The 19,440-nt window shown below is 38.1% G+C and overlaps 1 protein-coding gene and 1 pseudogene across 1 annotated transcript; one reads left to right on the top strand and one right to left on the bottom strand.

Annotated features, from left to right (window-relative positions):
- The window catches only part of LOC127162740 (uncharacterized), a 33,507-nt pseudogene extending 21,917 nt beyond the window's left edge, over positions 1-11,590 (bottom strand).
- Positions 34-651, top strand: LOC127163427 (E3 ubiquitin-protein ligase TRIM39). The gene is made up of 2 exons (XM_051106663.1): positions 34-429; positions 577-651. Exons 1-2 carry the CDS (start codon positions 34-36, stop codon positions 622-624), a joined length of 444 nt encoding a protein of 147 aa, XP_050962620.1. The 3' UTR covers positions 625-651.
- Positions 11,591-19,440: the final 7,850 nt, after the last annotated feature.

Genomic DNA, 19,440 nt, shown 5'->3' with positions numbered 1-19,440 from the left:
GAAGTTTAGACCACTGGAGCTCAAACTGTGACTATGGATTCACTATCTGCAGAAGAACTTTCTTGTCCTGTGTGTCAAGAAATCTTTAAGGCTGCTGTTATTTTATCATGTAGTCACAGTTTCTGTAAAGAGTGTCTTCAACAGTTCTGGAGAATCAAGGAAACTCAGGAGTGTCCTGTCTGCAGGAGAAGATCCTCAAAAGACCATCCTCCATTTAATCTTGCGTTACAAAACTTGTGTGAGTCGTTCCTGAAGGAGAGAAATGAAAGACGTTCATCAGGATCTGAGGAGATCTGCAGTTTACACAGTGAGAAACTCAAACTCTTCTGTCTGGAGGACAAACAGCCTGTGTGTTTAGTGTGCAGAGATTCACATGAACACATAAATCATACATTCAGACCCATCAGTGAAATTGTTTCATCATATATGGTAAGACTTTTTATTTTCCTCCAGAGGATACAAGGATACAAAAACAAAAAAATTCTCAGGACCATTTTGCTTATACTGGGCATTCCACACACTGTCATATTACATTATTATTTCTGGTGTCTTATAGATTTTTTTTTTAAATTATAGGAGGAGCTCAATACAGCACTGAAATCCTTACAAGAAAAACAAAATTAAAAGAGAATGTGAGAAAACAGTTCAGCACACCAAGGTGAGGAGTGGCTCTTCTGATATAAGAGGAATTTGTTTGTCTGACATAATGACTTGTTTCTTTATTGATTGGAACATAACATTCTCCTTTAAAAATGGGGAAAGTTGATAGTATGCAACAAATATAAATACAATAAATGTACATAAATACAGTATAGGGAAATAAGATCTGAATTGTGTATTTTCATCAATATAGTTGTTTTCCCTCCACAAAGAAATAGTTTAATAAATAGTGTACTTCAGGTCATGCACGTTTTTCATTTGTACCTTATTCTGTGTGTAGCCTGTCTTGACCAGGGGTGCCCATTCCTGTTATTTGAAATCTTCCTACCTGCAGAATTCAGTTCCAGCCCTGCTCCATGAACTTTGCAGGACAGTAGATTTCCAGGAACAGGATTGGGCACCACTGGTCTTGAATATAGTACATGCCAATAACAATCAATAGTGCATGACCTGTGGGCAGGACTCATGCTCAGGCGGGAATCACATAGCATTCCTTTATCAGAGGGGTCTCTAAACTCAGTCCTGGAGTCCATTATAGGTTGCGTCTTTGAGATGTGGTTTTATTTCAGTCTCAAGCTGAGCACACAGAGCATCAGATTAAACAACAGTTTGAGAAGCTTCATCAGTTTCTCAGAGATGAAGAAGCAGCTACAATCACTGCACTGAGGGAGGAAGAGGAGCAGAAGAAGCAGATGATGAAGGAGAAGCTGGAGGAGATCAACAGACACATCTCAGCTCTTTCACACACAATCAAAGACACGGAGGAGATGATGAAAGCCAATGATGTCTGCTTTCTAAAGGTCTGATTTCAGGTCATAGATTGATTGATTGAGTGATTGATGATTGATTGAGTTGTTGATGATCAATGGTGTGTTTGTTCTGCAGGAGTTTCCAGTCTCAATGGAAAGGTGAGTGATCTGCTGGTGTCTCTGGTCTCTCTGTTTCTGATCCAAATCCACTGCAGTTCTGACTCCTGAATGTTCTTCCAGAGTCCAGATCTCACAGCCGGATCCACAGACGCCTTCTGGAGCTTTGATTCATGTGTCACGTTACTTGGGCAACCTGCCGTTCAGAGTCTGGAAGAAGATGCAGGACATTGTCCAAAACAGTGAGTCTGGAGAACATCTGTGCTCTTACACATACACTGGAAATGATGCATTAGGGAAGATTTACAGATTTAAAGATGTCAGATGTGTTTGATCAATAGGACTAATGTTCATAAAGATCTCTGTTTGGTTCAATCTTGATATGAACATCAGAATAAAATTGTCAACTGTGTCTCGTCAGCTCCTGTGATTCTGGATCCAAACACTGCAAATCCACATCTAATTCTGTCTGATGATCTGACCAGTGTGAGATACAGTGAGAACAAACAACTGCTTCCTGATAATCCAGAGAGATTCAGTGAGAGTTTTTTTGTTCTGGGTTCAGAGGGCTTTATCTCAGGAACACACTGCTGGGATGTGGAAGTTAAGGAGAATTTAAAGTGGAGTGTTGGCATAACGACAGCATCAAACCAAAGAAAGGGACGTTTTTTCTTCACTGATGTCTGGAGTGTACGGTATGGACTGTTTAGTTTTGGTTTTCTTGTTAAACAGGATCTTGAGCGTGTGAGAATTAATCTGGACTATGACAGAGGAACGGTGTCATTCTCTGATCCTGTAGCTAAAACACATCTACACACCTTCACAACCACCTTCACTGACACTGTCTTTCCAATCTTTCGTAATCTTGATGAAATGACCTGCCTGAGGATTTTACCAGTTAAGATGTTTGATACAACTGAAAATGTCTGATGTATATCTGACTCTGATCCTTCTTTAGACAGTCTCTTTCATATTTAATCTGTGAACATCTGAAATATGTAACCCAACATACTATACAAAATGACTTGTATAAATCAGATTCAATGTTACCATCGCAAGTTCAAGAAGAGTGTAAAACTAGTTATTGGGTTAAGTATAGTGAGTAGCCTATTAGCACCATCTAGTGGATATATTTGTAATAGTAAATTACAAATTGTATTTTTGTTCCCTTGATAGTCATTTAGTAAGGGTGTGACCAGACACTTCCACGAGATGAGACAAGACGAGATTTTTAAACTTTTCTTAAGAAATCCTCAATGATGAAATATATAGGCAAAATAGTCTTTTGTTTAACTTGAACTTCATGAAATTAAACTTCCAATTTAATTAATTATATGCAGTAATAAACAACATTTAAACAAGAGCTTCATGATTCTTGATAACTTGAGAATCCAAGTTCTTTTTAATAAAATGAAGACGTAAACGGGCAGTTGTCGCCACCTCCTGGCGGAAGAGGATACACGGGTGTGCATAAGGACAGTACTGGTGCAGAGATGGATTGTCTGTGCAGGTCTATAAATATAGAATTCTGAACATTAAAAGAGCAGAAAAATGTGAAATATATATTGCACATGTATTTCATTAAATTGCGTGTCCAGGAACGCAGTGGGATATTCTGGTCTACTTTCTCAGGTTTGACTCCAGTATATTGCATAAATGCAAAAACGACTGATAGGCCATATGCCTAACGATAAATATTCAATAACACGTGTCCACCAAGGAGTTACCTTCAGTATAGCACCTTAACAACCTAAACTAGTTAGCATTAACTGGTAACAATTTCTATAAGAGATGGCCATGGTGGGGTAAAGATGAGACCCCTTATCACAGGGTTCATGTACTTTTTTGGTGTTTTATTAAAATATTCCATTACTAAAAGTAATAATTTAATGTTTATTGAATTCAGTGGGTTCAGTGAAGGATCTGGCAGGAAGAACTCAGACAGAGTAGATTAAAACTTTTTTTTTTTTTTTTTTTTTTGTAGAACAGGACATAATACAATATATAGGAGGACAACACCCTAAATACAAAACAAACAAGAGAAAGCAAAAAGATAAAATTAGCAAGACCTGAAATGGGTGTGCCTCTTTCAAAACATTTTTTGTGTCCCTTTTCAAAAACAAATGAACTGCTGCTCTCTTTTCTCCCTATAGATACCTATAGATGTACCAATTTTTGTCACCATGAAAAGTTTATTCTTTTCATGTGTTCAAAAAGCCTTGTCAATTTAAACTTCTGGTAAGAGGGTTTTGTGAGCGCACATTTAAAACACGCACACACAAGTCTGGCTCTTTTGCATCTACCGCTAAATACACACAAAGTTATGTCAAAAACACACAAAGTTCACATGAACCCAGTCTGTTATATCTGCAAAGGTAAATAGCTTCATGTGGTTTAGTCTGTTAAATCTGTGAAACAATCTCACTTTAGCCACTTTTCCACTGTCGGACAAATGCAAACAGCAATTACGTTATGGAGGATGATCTGTTTATTTTGCTCAAATAGCACATTTGGCCAGCTACAGAGAGAAACTAGACAACAAACAGGTGACCAACAGATGACACTACATGCATTTTAGCATGATTCAACATGGTTAGCTAAAAAAAGCTGAGAATTCCAGGCCAAGATCTTTTTTTCAAACTGTGCCTTGCCTAATCAAGCTCAAGTGACCATAACTAGAACCATTGCTTACAGTTCTTTTGACCATTCGTCCTAATGGTGGAAAAGCGGCTTTGTACAACACACTATACACTTATGTTGGAGTGGACTTAAAGGAACACTCCACTTTTTTTGAAAATAGGCTAATTTTCCAACTCCCCTAGAGTTAAATAGTTGATTTTTACCGTTCATATCCATTCAGCTGATCTCTGGGTCTGGTGGTAGCACTTTTAGTGTAGCTTAGTATAGATCATTTAATCTGATTAGACCATTAGCATCTCGCTCAAAAATGACCATATATAATTACAATATTTTTCCTATTTAAAACTTGTCTCTTCTGTAGCTACATTGTGTACAAAAACTGACAGAAAATGAAAAGTTGCGATTTTCTAGGCTGATATGGCGAGGATATACTCTCATTCCAGCGTCATGAGATGGGGGGGGGGGGGGGGGTTGTACCCATGGTACGGCAGCAAAGTTGCTTGATTATTACGCCGAAATGAGAGTATAGTTCCTAGCCATATCGACCTATCACAACTTTTAATTTTTTGTCCGACTTTGTACACGATGTAACTACAGAAAAGTCAAGTTTTAAATGGGAACTCTTTGGTCATTCTTGAGCGAGGCGCTAACAGTCTAATTGGATTTAATGATCTATGCTAAGCTATGCTAAGAGTGCTACCGACATACGGTAAAACTCAACTCTAGGAGAGTTGGAAGAGCCTATTTTGAAAAAAAAAAAAAAAGTGGATTGTTCCTTAAATACTTTTTAACTTTGCAGGTCATTTTCATGTATAAACAGCAAAATTATGCACTTAAAGGAAGCTTAAAGTGTAAAAAAGCATAACTAAAACAATAAGATCTATAATAATAATAATCTATAACATCCTTTTTATCCATTAACTCATGAACCAGTATAACTATATTATCAGTGTATAGGTCGTTTTTATTTTTTTTTTTTTGTCCGTTTTTTAAAACCAAGACTAAATCCTAGTAGATTCATGTGCTGCTTTCATGATCTTCTGCTGCAGGAGTTCAATGTTCTCCTTCATTTGGGGTAAAACACTGACACTGAACTTATCAGTGATGTACCAACTGACTTCATCTCTGATGAAACTCTTGAAGCGATGTCTGGGATTATGAATGTAGTTAGTGCATTCTCCAAATTTGATCTGGTTTCAAATCAGTGATTCACAGTTTGATCTCACCAAAAATGCCAGCTGGCCCATCTACTAATGGAACAAACATGAAAGGCCAAGCATGAGTGACAAGAACACTCTCCTGTAGTCAATCAAATGTTTTAGAGCAGCTCTTTTTCACTTTTTGTATTCCTCTTTCAGGTCTAACTGACTTCTGTTTAGTTAATCTTCATGCTGTTGTTTTGCTGATTCTTCTTGCATTTCTTTCTTCTTTCAATATTTATTTAAAATTCTCTAGCTGTCCTCGTCTCTATTCTCTTTCTCTCTGATTATTCAGTGTTTCACTCTTGAATACTCAGAAATCTGTTGTTCTCTCATTTTTTTCCCTGTTGTTTCTGTTTCTTGCATTGTTGTTGTTTTCTTATCGTTTCTTTGATATTGTTCTTCTCTTTTCATTTCAGTGTTTGGTTTTCTTAGGATGATAGTTTTACATACAGTATTTCCAAAGGAACAATACACATAAATACATACCTAAAGAAGAAAAAAAAAATAACATCTTTCTATGATTCTGTCTTTCCTCATATTTATTTCTTCTTTCTCTTCTTCATGTTCGTATATCAGTTTTTCTCTTTCTTTGTTCATCTGTTCCAGTCTCTCTGTCAGGATCTTCATGTGGTTTTCTTTTGCTTCCTGTTCAGATTTAAGTTCTGCTCTCTCTATTTCCATTCTTAAATTCTCTTTTTTCAGTCTTTCATTAAACTCTTCTTCTATTCTCTTTCTCTCTTTGACTTGATTCTGCTTTTCTTCCTCTATTATCATCTTCATTCTCTCTTTCTCGTCTTCTAGTTTCCTCCTCAGTTCTTCTTTTTCTCTGTTTGCTTGCTTCAACAGGTGCTTCATCTTATTTTGTTCTGCTTCATATTTTGATTGAAGATGTTCTTCCATTCTCCCTCTCAGATCATCTCTACTCTCTGCCAAACCTGTGAAAGAGGAAAATAATTAGTCTAAAAGCTTAATTAAAAAGATGCTGAACAGTGAACGTGCTGAACGTCTCTGGTGTGTATGTCTGATCACATCACAAAGGTGACATCTTGACCAGAATTTTAGTGTTGTTTTACAAATAACTGAATGAACCATAGATATGCTTCATATGATCAGTCTTTTAGTGCTGTGGACGGATCAGGCCACATTAGCGTTTTAGCTGCACTGACAGTATTCCTGCTACATGTTGTTCTGTTAAATAGGTTGCTAATATGTGGATGTCTGACAGCATCTGCTCTGATGATGCTCACATTTAATAAAAGATAGTCAATCCTGTTCCTGATGATCTATGTATGATCTATATATTATATCTACTGTCAGATTTTGATGAAAGTGAAGGAGTCAATCATTAAGCTGAAAAAACAACAACAACATAAATCTATAAAAGAGATAGGGAAGAAAAAAAAAAAAAAAAAAACTTTGTTGTGGCCAGATCAACGGTTGGCTACAATCTTAAGAAGAAAGCAAGCAGTGGTGAGCTCAACAATATCAAAAGGCCTGGATCAAGTGTCAAACATGGTGGTGGCAGTGTTAGCCTTTATGAAAACAATTTTTATTAAAGTGTGTTATTTGTATACTTTTATAAACTCAAAATAAATGGGCTTTATGTATTTCTCAGAAATATACTTAAAATTACATTTAAATATACTTGACATATACTTATAATTGTGTTTCCACAAAAACACAAGTGAAGAAGAAACTGAAACAACAGATGCTTCCACATGTAATCAAACAGGATCATCAGACATAGAACAGCATCAAAACTGTGCAATGTTATTGAAACGTTTTGATTATATCATTCTGAATCCAATTCATAGTCTTTTTTTCAGCTTTGTGTTCAAAATGTTCATTTCCTATATATATATACACTACCTAAGTTTATTAAAAGTTAATAATAAATAATTTACATTGTTATAAAATATTTATATTTTGAATAAACACTGTACTTTTTAAACTTGTTATTCATGAAAGAATCCTGAAAAAAAAAAATTACAGGTTCCAAAAAATATTTGGCAGCACAACTGTTGATATTATCCAACATTGATCATTCTAATAATAAATCTGCATATTAGAATGATTTATGAAGGATCATGTGACACTTAAGACTGGAGTAACAGCTGATAAAAATTCAGCTTTTCATCACAGGAATAAATTCTATTTTAGTTAAAAGTTAAAATAAAAAACATTATTTTATATTGTAAAAACATTTTGCAATATTGCTTTTTTTTTTTTTTTTTTTGTATATTTTTAATCAAATAAATGCAGCCTTGATGAGCATAAGAGACTACTTTAAAGACTATTACAAGTCTTACTGACTCCAAACTTTTGAACGGTAGTGTATATATATATATGAAACTTTACCACATTCAAGTGTTTAAAAAAATACATGAAGCTAGAATAAAATGTTTTTGTTTACAATCAGATACCCTGTTCTTTCTTTTGATGTTTTGTATGTTTAGATATTCATATAACAAAATATATTCAAATTAATACCTAAATGGAGACATATTAATATACTTAATACATAATATAACGTATAATTTAAATTTCATTTAAAGAAAACCTAGTTGTATAGTTGCAGTACAAGCTAAAAACATTGATGTAAACTAGTGTACTCAAAAGTTTACCACTGCTTTTATATACTAGAAAGTGGGACAATTTAGTCCCGAGGACAACTAGTACACTGATATTTGTATACTTACAACATAAAGTATACTAAAAATATACTTGAACTTTACTTAAGTATTTTTAATAAAATAAGCTTGAAGTATACTACTAAGGGACAATGGATGGCATGGGCTTGTATGAATGCCAATGGAACGGGCTCACTGGCATTTATTGATGATGTAATGGACAGAAGTCGTAGTATGAATTCTGAGGTGTTTTTATCTAAATATGCAGTAGAACAAATCTGTTTTAATGTGAAGTGTTTAATATGAAGCAGAAAAAATATTTGAACTTGATACAGAAATTACATTTCATTGCCTTAGAATTATAAGGTTCAATCTGCATTCTGTGCACTTTTGAGATATTGAGCTGCAAAGTTATTGCGTTCCATAGACTAGATATAACCATTTTTGTTTTCTAAAAAATGTACACAGCTTACAAAAGAAACATCACATAATGTAAATACATTGTCACAGAATAAGAATATGTGAATAACTCAATTTTGACAAAAATGTCAGATATATATAATATTATGGTGACGATTTAACAAAACCAAATTATTTTGTAGCATTTTTTTGTATGATTATTTGTATTGTTTAACACCAAAGTATCTTGTAAATATTCAGATTATAAAATGACAGAAAAATGCAAACACTAACCAATTCAGGAAATGTACCATCTCTAATTGGCAGAAAAATATCAGTGGAAAATGGGAGCTTGACCTTTGATCTTTTGTTTACATCAAAAAATTTTAGAATGCTGGTATTATGAATCTCAAAATTTTATAAAACATGGCACAAAAATGATTTTGTTTGAACGTTTTTGTCACAGCTACAATTCTAATTTAAGAAACTCAAATTCAAATATTTTCAAATTTTTCTAGCTATAGAGTTTACTTTCTGATAAACTACTGGTAAACTAATTAACTTTGTGGTCATTACCTTTTGACAGAAAATGTGTCTCTGGTGAGTCAGTTTTCTTCATCTCTTCAAATTTCAGCAGTTTTTTCATCTGAGCCTCCAAAAATGTTTCTGTGGAGAAAAGGCCTCCTCTGTTTTCTTCCAGAATCTGCTCAATCTTCTCCATCAGTGTGCACACTTGTGTGGTGGAACCAAAGAAATTATGTCGCCCTCCAAAACTCTCAATGATGGTCTTTGTTTCTTCATTAAGCTCTGCTGTCTGATGCTCTGAATTCTGGATTATGAGGATCATGATGTGTTTGTTTATTCTTGAGCTGAAAATCCTCTGGATCTCTTCCATTTCTGCTTTTTCTTCATCAGTCAGTGGAGCTTCAGGAATAATGATGAGGAAAACATGAACTCCAGGATGACAGCGAGACACACAACGTAGAGTCTGACGCATCACTTCCTCCTCTGAGAGCCGAGTGTTAAACAGAGCTGGAAGCTCCACCATATTGATCTGACGGCCATGAAGCTCCACCTCTGATCTTCTTTCTGTCTGCTGCAGGATCCGCTCTGATATGGAGGATTTTAATGTTGCATCACTCCCGCACATAACCAGATTGAGCTTCATATCCTCTGAAACTAATAGGGAAAGATGAAAGATTGAGAATATTAAAAAGAAATTATCAATAAACAATCCTATATATATATATATATATATATATATATATTTTTTTTTTTTACACTCACATTTTGCTGTGGCTTGTTGCTTCATTGTGAAATATTGTGAAGCTTCAAATTTAGCACAAACCAGGTGTCTTCCATCATTCATTTGCACAATGTCCTCAAACATCTGCAGAAGATCATCATGAGAGCTGCTTCTCTGAAGACTGAAGTGTCTGTTTGCACATTTCTGAATGATTTTCTGTAAGATTTCATTAGTTTCAGTGGGCTCTTGTGTGGTGATCACCATGATGTGTTGATAAACTCGCTCAGAGAAAGAGTGCAGCACCTTCTCCACACACTCTTGATCTTCTGTTGAACACTGATCATGTTTGAGGAGAAGAATGATCACATGAGGTCCTGGATCAGACAGAGACAGACACTCTTTCACTGTCTGTACGATGTGCTGGAGTGACAGATGTTGCTGAAGCAGCTGAGGACTGTTGATGACCATCACATGTCTGTCCTTCAGTCTTCCTACGACTCTCTCTACAAAATTTGGAGGAGCTTCACTGTCAAATGCTGCTCGCCCTAATATGAAGTTTCCCACTCGACTGTTTTCTGATACACGCTTCCCAAGAAGAACAATCCTCACTGCAAAAAAATGAAAATCAGACATTTAGTATTGGACACTAACACAGAATACATGTGATATGATGCCAGTCTCATGAGCTTTAATCCATCATCACAGTTATTAAAAATAAATTACCAGAATCTGCTAGCAAGAGGTGAATTTTGAACATGTTTTCACTTCTGATGCTAAAGCAGCAGTTGAAATAAAACGGTCCATTTCCACACACTTTTCATCATGTATGTTTTTTTTTTTTTTTTTATCTACAGACTTACTTATAGGAGGTTGGTCTATGCTCTGTCTTCTCCTGAGAGGAGGATTGTGGGGAACAGTCACTGTATGAAACAAAAGTCTTTCATTATATATCATTCTAATCATGATAACATAACAGTAGAAATTAGCATCTCTATCACAACCAGAAAAGTAAAAAAAAAAAAAAAAAAAAAAAAAAAAAAAAAGAGAAAAGAGAAATCTTTTGAAATCAGATTGGGGAAATCAGGGAAATGAAAAGAATGTGATATTCTAACTGCTTTTAAATTAAATTTATATTGGCAGAATTACATGAAAATATATTTGAACAATCATTTTAAGCATTGATCTTTATTATTCATACCCCTTGTGTCTGCAGTAGACATTTCGGTATTCTGTTCTGTTCATTGTTTCAGTTGATCATCTTTGCCTCTTGATGTCTTTCTGTTCAACGAGATTCAACACAGTCTCAAGACTCTGCATTTCATCCTACTATGTAGTATGGAGCTCTAAACACCTACTGTAAGTCTCAAAGACAAAAGCTTTTTAAGAAATCTGTGTTAAGATGATATTTAACTTTTATCTCTTCATGCATGGTGCCAAGATATAAAAATAAACACTGAGCACAAGAAAGTGAAACTCGTTACTGTTACTACAGTTCATACATACATTCATCAATACTATTCATAAGTAAACTAATTTAATGTTACGCCTCGTATTTATTTTATGTAAACACACAGACGCAGTATTTATAATGAAATGCGATACCAGCACGTTGGGTTTTCATCACGCTTCCACGTTCACCAACATAAGACCAGGAAGTAATGAAGTTTCACATTCTCACCTTTGGATTTTTCCCAGTAGGCTATCTTTCCAAAGCTGGATGCAAAAATGGTAATATTAGTGAATTAATGTTATTAATGGTATGAATTAATGGCATGTTAGACAATCAGCTTGAACTAATTTAATCAAGCAAGCCATACGATTAAGCCGTTCTTAAACATGCTATAAATCTGAAGCGAATATCTTTCTCTGTGCGATGTAAGGGACCGTCTAAAAAGTGTTTTGTTTTGTTTTTTCCAGATTTGTTCGCCACCAGCACGTGATGATGAAGATGGCTTTAGTTAGTTATAAAAATGTATTAATTTGTATTATTAATGTATTATTATTAATGTGTTTTTTTTTTCTTTTTTCTTTTTTTTTTTTGTAATGAATGAAAATAACAACTTACTAAATACAATGTATTTATTCATATTATTTCATATAAATTACATTTTATTTATTCATATTTTTGTTTACTGGGAACATGTTCTTTACTCAATACAATTAGAACAATCTTTTCTGCTTTTTCACTTTTCTACAATTAAAAATTTAGGAAGTACACTTTACGTCAAGACCAACCTTAGGAGACGTTCAGCTGTTCAAAAATGCAAATAAATAAATAAATAAATAAAAGCAGCAATACACATTTCAACTTAAAGGGACATTGCACGCAAAATTCACCTTTGCATATACTGTTTGCATAGTAAATGTGTCTTAGCAGTGTGTGGACACAACCACCCAACAATAGCAATCTATTCACTTTTTTTTTTTTTTTTTTTTTTTTTTTTTTTGAACAAGAAGTCTAAGTGAACATAGGAAACACTTGGAACAGAGAATCAAAACATGAGAAGAAACAACTTCATAACATTTCAACCACTGACAAACCACACATGAAACACATGCACTATTAATACACAAGAGAGCAAGCTTAACAAGATAACAACATTTATTTATTTATTTATTTATTTATTTTTGTTCTCGAGCAGCTGTTGCAAGTATAATGTCTAGTAAGCAATGCAGGTCTTTGTAAAATGTAAAAGTGAACATAAGTGTCTACATTTTCTCCCAAAATCAGAGCCACTAAGGACACCCTGGATTAGTTTTGTTTTTGATGGTAACTTGCCACTGAATACACAAATAATGGAAGACAGGAGTAGAGTGAGCAGTAGCTTATTATCATTTAAAGAACCATGCACCAAAACGATCATTTTAAAGAGTCTCCAGGAATCAGTGTGTTAATATAACCTGTTTGGGGCTTTCACCAGTTGGGGGCAGTATGGGCTAAGAGGGTTTTTAAACAGGTTTCATTCACGTAGATGGAGAAGTGTTTAGAACTTTAGATGTGTACTCTTTTGTGTCTTTATAAATACCCTGTTTGGTTAATTTGTGCAATAATATTCTTCCGTGAGGCGACCTGAGATGAAAATGATACAAACTGTGTTGTTTCTCCTTATTTCTGGCCTCCTTAAACTGCAAACTACACAGTAAACGCCTTCCTATTTTTTTACATAAACTGTAGTAGAGAGTGCTTGCTCTTCATCCATGACTCACTCGAGTGGTAATGAATCGTTTAAGTAAACGAATCAGTTCTATTGTGTAGATAATGAACGACTCATTTTTTCGATGAATCAATTGAGTCAGTGATTCAGTGATTTGTTCATATCAAAAGATGCTCATGTGTCCCCACCTACTGGTAAAGTTGCAAGTTGACTTGGTAAACAGCAGTAATTAGCAGTGTTGGGGGTAACGCACTACAAGTAACGCGAGTTATGTAATAATATTACTTTTTTCAAGTAACTACTAAAGTAACACATTACTTTTGAATTTCTAAGAAAATATCTGAGTTACTTTTTCAAATAAGTAGCGCCAGTTACTTTTTTCCCCATTTATAAGTCTCCTGTCAGGAAATTGGGAGTAAACATGATGTTACTGTACTCTAGATTAAATGTGAACATGCATTAAGTCATCTCACTCTCAAAAAAAACAGATTCAGTGTTCCTCAAAATGAATAAAAACAGTGAAATGCAAACTCAGAATATGACACAACTCTGCAATAATTAAAGATGTTAAATAAAACAAATATTCTTTATGTATTTAATTCCATTTTATTAACCAGTGTCTTTGCTGCTGACCATCGATGATGCAATTCAACCATGCTAATAAGCAAAAATTACTTTAGATGAACTAATATTTGTGCTTCATTTCTTTTCTTATAGCTGAAGAGTGATCTCCTGCATAAACATACTTTTCTTTCAGCCTGAGGTGAATTCATTTCATTTTTCTAGGTAACTTTTTCAGGGAGTAACGCAAAATTGTAATGCATTACTTTTAAAAGTGACTTTCCCCAACACTGGTAATTAGTACAATGATTGTTCAGTAATATCTGTGGTGATCATCTCAAAACTGTCTATTTATTTTGTGTTATAAAATACAAATAATTGCTTTTACCATTATCACCACCACTAGTGCATTATGGATTCACATTTGACATCACAGCCTAAAGATGGTCTGAAATAAAGGATTCAGAATGATAATTGAACTGATAATTAGTGCTTGCTGTTTAATTCTTACCGTTATCATGCATATTGTCCTCCATGTGTGCTAATGGACCATGTGTGCTTGTGTGTTTGTTGGTGTAGCTGCTGGACGGTTTTCTGGACGGTCCTTTGAGTGGGAACAGTCATCAACAGTGGTACCAGGACATCTACTCAGAGAAACACAAGCAGAGACTGGACCCTGTTTCTCAGTCTGTCCCAGGTACACCATCATCAGTATCAGTATGACAGCACTCCAGAAACAGACCCCAGAGCTTCAGTTATTACAAACATCCTTCAAAGAACAGTCGTCTGTACCAAGACTCATATTCAGACCCAGTTTAACATAATAAACAGAACTGCTTCACTAGCAGGTTAATTAGTTCATACAAATGATATATATGAGATGAATCAGTAATCACAGCATTAACATTATTTTACAATCTGCACAGACAGTGAAGTGCTCTCCCTGGGTTGCCACCTTGCCGTGGTGGAGAGCCTTGCGTGTCCCGATGAACCTGAGAGCAATGCCGTCTGGAGCTTAAGCTCCTGGTAGGGCCACCCATGGCGGTAAGGTCGAGGGGGACGTTCCAGACAAAGAGCGACCCAAGGGATGTACCATCACACCACTACAGAGAAGGAAAACTCTGTACAGAAACCCTCGTGAACCACTGCCTTGTGGTTAGCTCCAGGGGATGCAAAGGCTAAGGGAGTAAACCCCAACAGAAAATCAGGAGTGGAGCCCCTCTGGCGGATGGTGAAGGAATACTTCACTGTCCGGCAACTCCTGCAGCTGCGCTGGCACTGACTGTATTGGCTCGCCTCTCTGTCAGACCCTGCCAGCAAAGCCGAGAGGGGGGTCCTGACGTCTGGGCAACCCAGGACCTCCATATCATTAGCCCAGGCCTGCACCTGGAGAGGTCACTCCAGCTGCACTGTTTCAGTGCAGAAACAACACGGGGAGCAGCAGTTTACCAGTGTTAAGTCATGGCTCATTTGGCGTCGAGCCGGGCGCTAGGGGTTGCTCCCGACAGTGGGAGGAACCATCGTGTTCCATTGGGTCGTTACCGCCCGCCTTAACCTGGGCAGCCCCCGGGCAGTTAGGTACTACCCCGCCACAACCTGCTTGCTTCATCGGGTGCATGGAGCTTAGACAAAATCGACAGGCAGGTTGTAAAACCCAGCACCAGGAAATAATCAAAAGACCAAAAAGTCATCAGCCCTGCGGCTGGCAACCTGGAACGTCAGAACATTGTCATCAGCCTCTGTGACAATCTTCAGCAAGTTGACGACGCTAGAAAAACCGCTACCATCAACCACGAGCTGTTAAGGCTCAACATCGACGTTGCCGCCCTTCAAGAGACACACCTTCCATCCAGTGGAAGTCTGAAGGAGAGAGATTACACTTTCTTTTGGCAAGGACTGGAGCAAGACAAGCGCCGACTTTATGGGGTCGGCTATGCAGTGCGAAATTTTCTCTTGCCATCAGTAGAACCTCCTTCTCAGGGGACTGAGCGTATCCTCTCCCTCCGTCTCACAACCTCATCGGGACCCTTGCACATCTTTAGCGTCTACGCCCCCACACTATGCTCCACAGCTGAGGATAAAGATGCTTTCTATTACGAACTCAATGCCAAAATTGCAGAGATTCCACCGAAAGACAATCTACTCATGCTTGGAGATTTTAATGCCCGGGTGGGCGCTGACTACATCACCTGGCCACACTGCATCGGACACTTTGGCGTTGGCAAGCTTAATGAGAACGGACAGCGACTACTTGAGCTATGCTCTTCCTTCTTCCCCACCAAGCCCCATCATAGAGTGTCTTGGAGACACCCCAGATCCAGACACTGGCACCAGCTTGACCTCATTGTTACTCGGAGATCCATGCTCAAGCACGTGCTCGTCACTCACGCGTATCATAGTGCTGACTGCGACACGGACCATTCCCTGGTCAGCAGTAAGGTGCGCTTCCAACCTAGACGAACCCATCGCTCGAAGCAGAAAGGCCGCCCTTGCATCAACACAGCAAGAACATCAGTGCCAGAGCTGCGGGAATGCTTCGCCAGGGCCATTGATGAGGCCCTGGAGGACTGCCCTGTAGACAGTGTTAAGACACGATGGGAGTATATCCGTGATACCGTGTACAAGGTCGCCTCAGACACCTTCGGGAAGAAAGTGAAAAAGAGTGAAGATTGTTTTGAGGCAGGGATCGAGGTGCTGGAGCCTGCCATCACTGCAAAACGTGCCACTCTCCTTGAGTATATGAGACAGCCTTCTGCAAGGACAATGGCTGCCTTCAGAGAAGCACGAAACAACACCAAAAGGATTGCCCGAAAGTGTGCGAATGATTACTGGCTGAAGTTATGCAGCGATATTCAGACTTCGGCAGACTGTGGTAACATCCGAGCCATGTATGAGGGCATGAAGAAAGCGTTTGGTCTCAGCGTCATCAAGACTGCTCCCCTAAAATCTACTTCCGGCGAGATCATCACAGATCGCAGCAAGCAAATGGAGAGATGGGCTGAGCACTATCAGGAACTGTACTCAAGAGAAAACATTGTTACTGATACAGCCATCAGAAATATCATGCCTCTGCCCATCATGGAAGAGCTTGACTCGCCACCCACCATTGAGGAACTTGGGAAGGCTATCGATTCACTTGCCTGTGGGAAAGCACCAGGCAGTGATGGAATTCCATCAGAGATCATAAAGGCAGGAATAGTGAGTTCTCTTCTCGGCCACCTCTACAATCTCCTGCTCAAATGCTGGGAAGGGGGCATCATACCCCAAGACATGTGAGACGCTAAGATTGTCACGCTCTATAAGAACAAGGGCGATTGCAGCGACTGCAATAACCATCATGGGATCTCCCTCCTCAGTGTTGTGGGGAAAGCCTTTGCACGTGTCATCCTTAACCGTCTACAACTGCTCGCCGATCGTGTGTATCCGGAGTCGCAATGCGGGTTCCGAGCAAAAAGGTCACCCTCAGGCAGCTACAGGAGAAATGCCATGAGCAGAGACGTCCCCTGTTCCTTGCCTTCATAGATCTGACCAAGGCGTTCGACATGGTCAGTCGGACTGGCCTTTTCACTCTCCTACACAGGATTGAATGTCCCCCCAAGCTCCTGAAGCTGATTATATCATTTCATGAGAACATGGCAGGTACAGTCCAGTATGGCGAGTCATTCTCAGACCCCTTCCCAATCAGGTGTGGTGTGAAGCAAGGGTGTGTCCTGGCACTGACGCTCTTCGGCATGTTTTTCTCCCTGCTCCTGCGCTACGCCTTCTGCAACTCCCAAGACGGGATCTTCCTCCACACTAGGAGTGATGGGAACCTCTTCAACCTCGCCCGCCTCAGAGCAAAGACTAAGGTCCGCAAGGTACTCATAAGGGAGATGCTGTTTGCAGATGACGCTGCTCTTGCTGCACACACTGAGGGTGCCCTCCAGCGACTCATCACGTGCTTTGCAGATGCATGCACAGAGTTTGGCCTTGCCATCAGCCTCAAGAAAACCAACATATTGGCTACAGATGTCAGCACCACTCCTGCAATCACTATTGGCGACCACACCCTGGAGGTAGTGGAAAATTTCACCTACCTTGGCTCCACCATCTGCAGCAACCTATCGCTGGATACCGAGCTCAATATAAGGATAGGCAAAGCAGCAACCGCTATGGCTCGGCTAGCAAAGAGGGTTTGGGACAATACTTTGCTGACACTCAAAACAAAACTGAAGGTGTACTAAGCATGCGTCCTGAGCACTCTCCTCTATGGCAGTGAGGCTTGGACTTTATATTCTCGCCAAGAGCAAAGACTGAATGCCTTTCATATGCGCTGCCTCAGGCGACTTCTGAGCATTACCTGGCAGGATCATATTACAAACAGAGCCATTCTGTCTCAGGCAGCTATGCCAAGTATGTTCACCATCCTCACACAGAGGCGATTGCGCTGGCTTGGCCACCTGTGCAGGATGGATGATGGTCGCATTCCAAAGGACGTTCTGTATGGGGAGCTTGCCACAGGAACACGACCAACTGGATGGCCAATTCTGCGCTACAAGGACGCTTGCAAGCGAGACTTGAAAGCGTGTGGCATCTGCCCAGCTGATTTGGAGGTAGTGGCATTGGACCGCGAGAATTGGCGATCCACCGTCAAGATGGGTGTCCTTCTAGCCGAAGAAAGAAAAGAAATGCAGTGGGAGGAGAAGAGGACCCGCCGGCAGCAAAGCGCTCAGCCTGCCCCCACTGACTCCACCACTGCTTACACCTGCAGCAAGTGCCAGCGGTGCTGTCGCTCCCGTATCGGACTCTACAGTCATAGCAGAGTCTGCAACCAAACCACAGACTGACCTGGGTGCAGATTCTAACCCATTGTCTCTCGAAGACAGAAGGATGCCAACAACATTATTTTACAATCTGCACAGACAGTGAAGTGAATACACAGGTGAGCTTGAACTAAGGTAAGTGCTAGTGTGAATGTGTGACTCATGTTGTATATTGTTGCCAAAAAACTGTATCTGTTCATTTATAAATACACTTATGTTAGCTGAAAGTCAGTAATTTCAGTAATTCTGACCATTTCATCAATGATAATAATAATAATAATACATATTAGATGTTAGTCATCACAACATTAAAATTTACATTGTGAGAAATGAATGTTCATTTTGGGAAAATGTTAAAGATTCAGTTTAACAATGTTCATCAATTATTAGTGTTTTTACATATATTTAAGTAATTGTGCTTTTGTCCATTCTGCTTTTACCTTCAAGATGTCTTTTTTATGAATGTAGAGTATTTTTTAGCTTTTACTTCATGTGGTTAAAATCAAGAATAATTCCTGAGAAACAGGTGGGTGCAGTTCAGTATGTTTTCACTTTGTTTGGAGTGAATCTAGATATCCTGAACTGGTTTTCTTTCATGTTCATTCTGTTCATACATTAATTCAGTTTAAACATAGTTTCTGTCAATCTCATGTTAATCTTGAGTACCTATAGAGTAGTATTGCATCCTTCATATCTCTGAAGAGTCATATCTCTAAATTTGATCAGGTTTATAAAAGACAGATGAAGCTTTACCTTTTCTCTCTGAAAACAGTCAAGCTCCTGGAGGTGTGCCACGTGCAGAGCTAAATAAGCATGTGAAGCAGAACATTTTGTGTTTTAGCTGTTGACCTGCAAGCAGTATTTGACCAGGGATTCAATAAAACAAGAACACAAACATTACGTTTCTTTTTATTATTATTATTCTTAGTATAATTCAAGACAGTTTATACGAGACAGTGGAGCGTTAGATCTATTAATTACAGTATTATGTTATGTAAAGCTAAATAAAACAGAACCATGAACAACATTTTCTTCATGTTTTAGCACTGAACCATGAACCTTTTTGACACAAATTTGGATGAAGAGTTAGTTGGCTTGAATTTACAACGTGAAATTTTAGAGCTTACGTTTCCTGTGATATCTTTGTTTGCCTGTTCATTTTGGGAACAGACATGGGTTCAGATTTCTCAGCTGACACATGAATGGCTGCATTCATAATAATGGATATTTCACATATGAACAGGATTTTTAAATAATAGAATTTTCAATAATTTTATTG

This window comes from Labeo rohita, chromosome 3 (genome assembly GCF_022985175.1).
Source record: "Labeo rohita strain BAU-BD-2019 chromosome 3, IGBB_LRoh.1.0, whole genome shotgun sequence".
Classification (NCBI taxonomy): Eukaryota; Metazoa; Chordata; class Actinopteri; order Cypriniformes; family Cyprinidae; genus Labeo; species Labeo rohita.
Note: the sequence above shows the minus strand (reverse complement) of the source record. Positions and strands in the feature narration are given on the sequence as shown.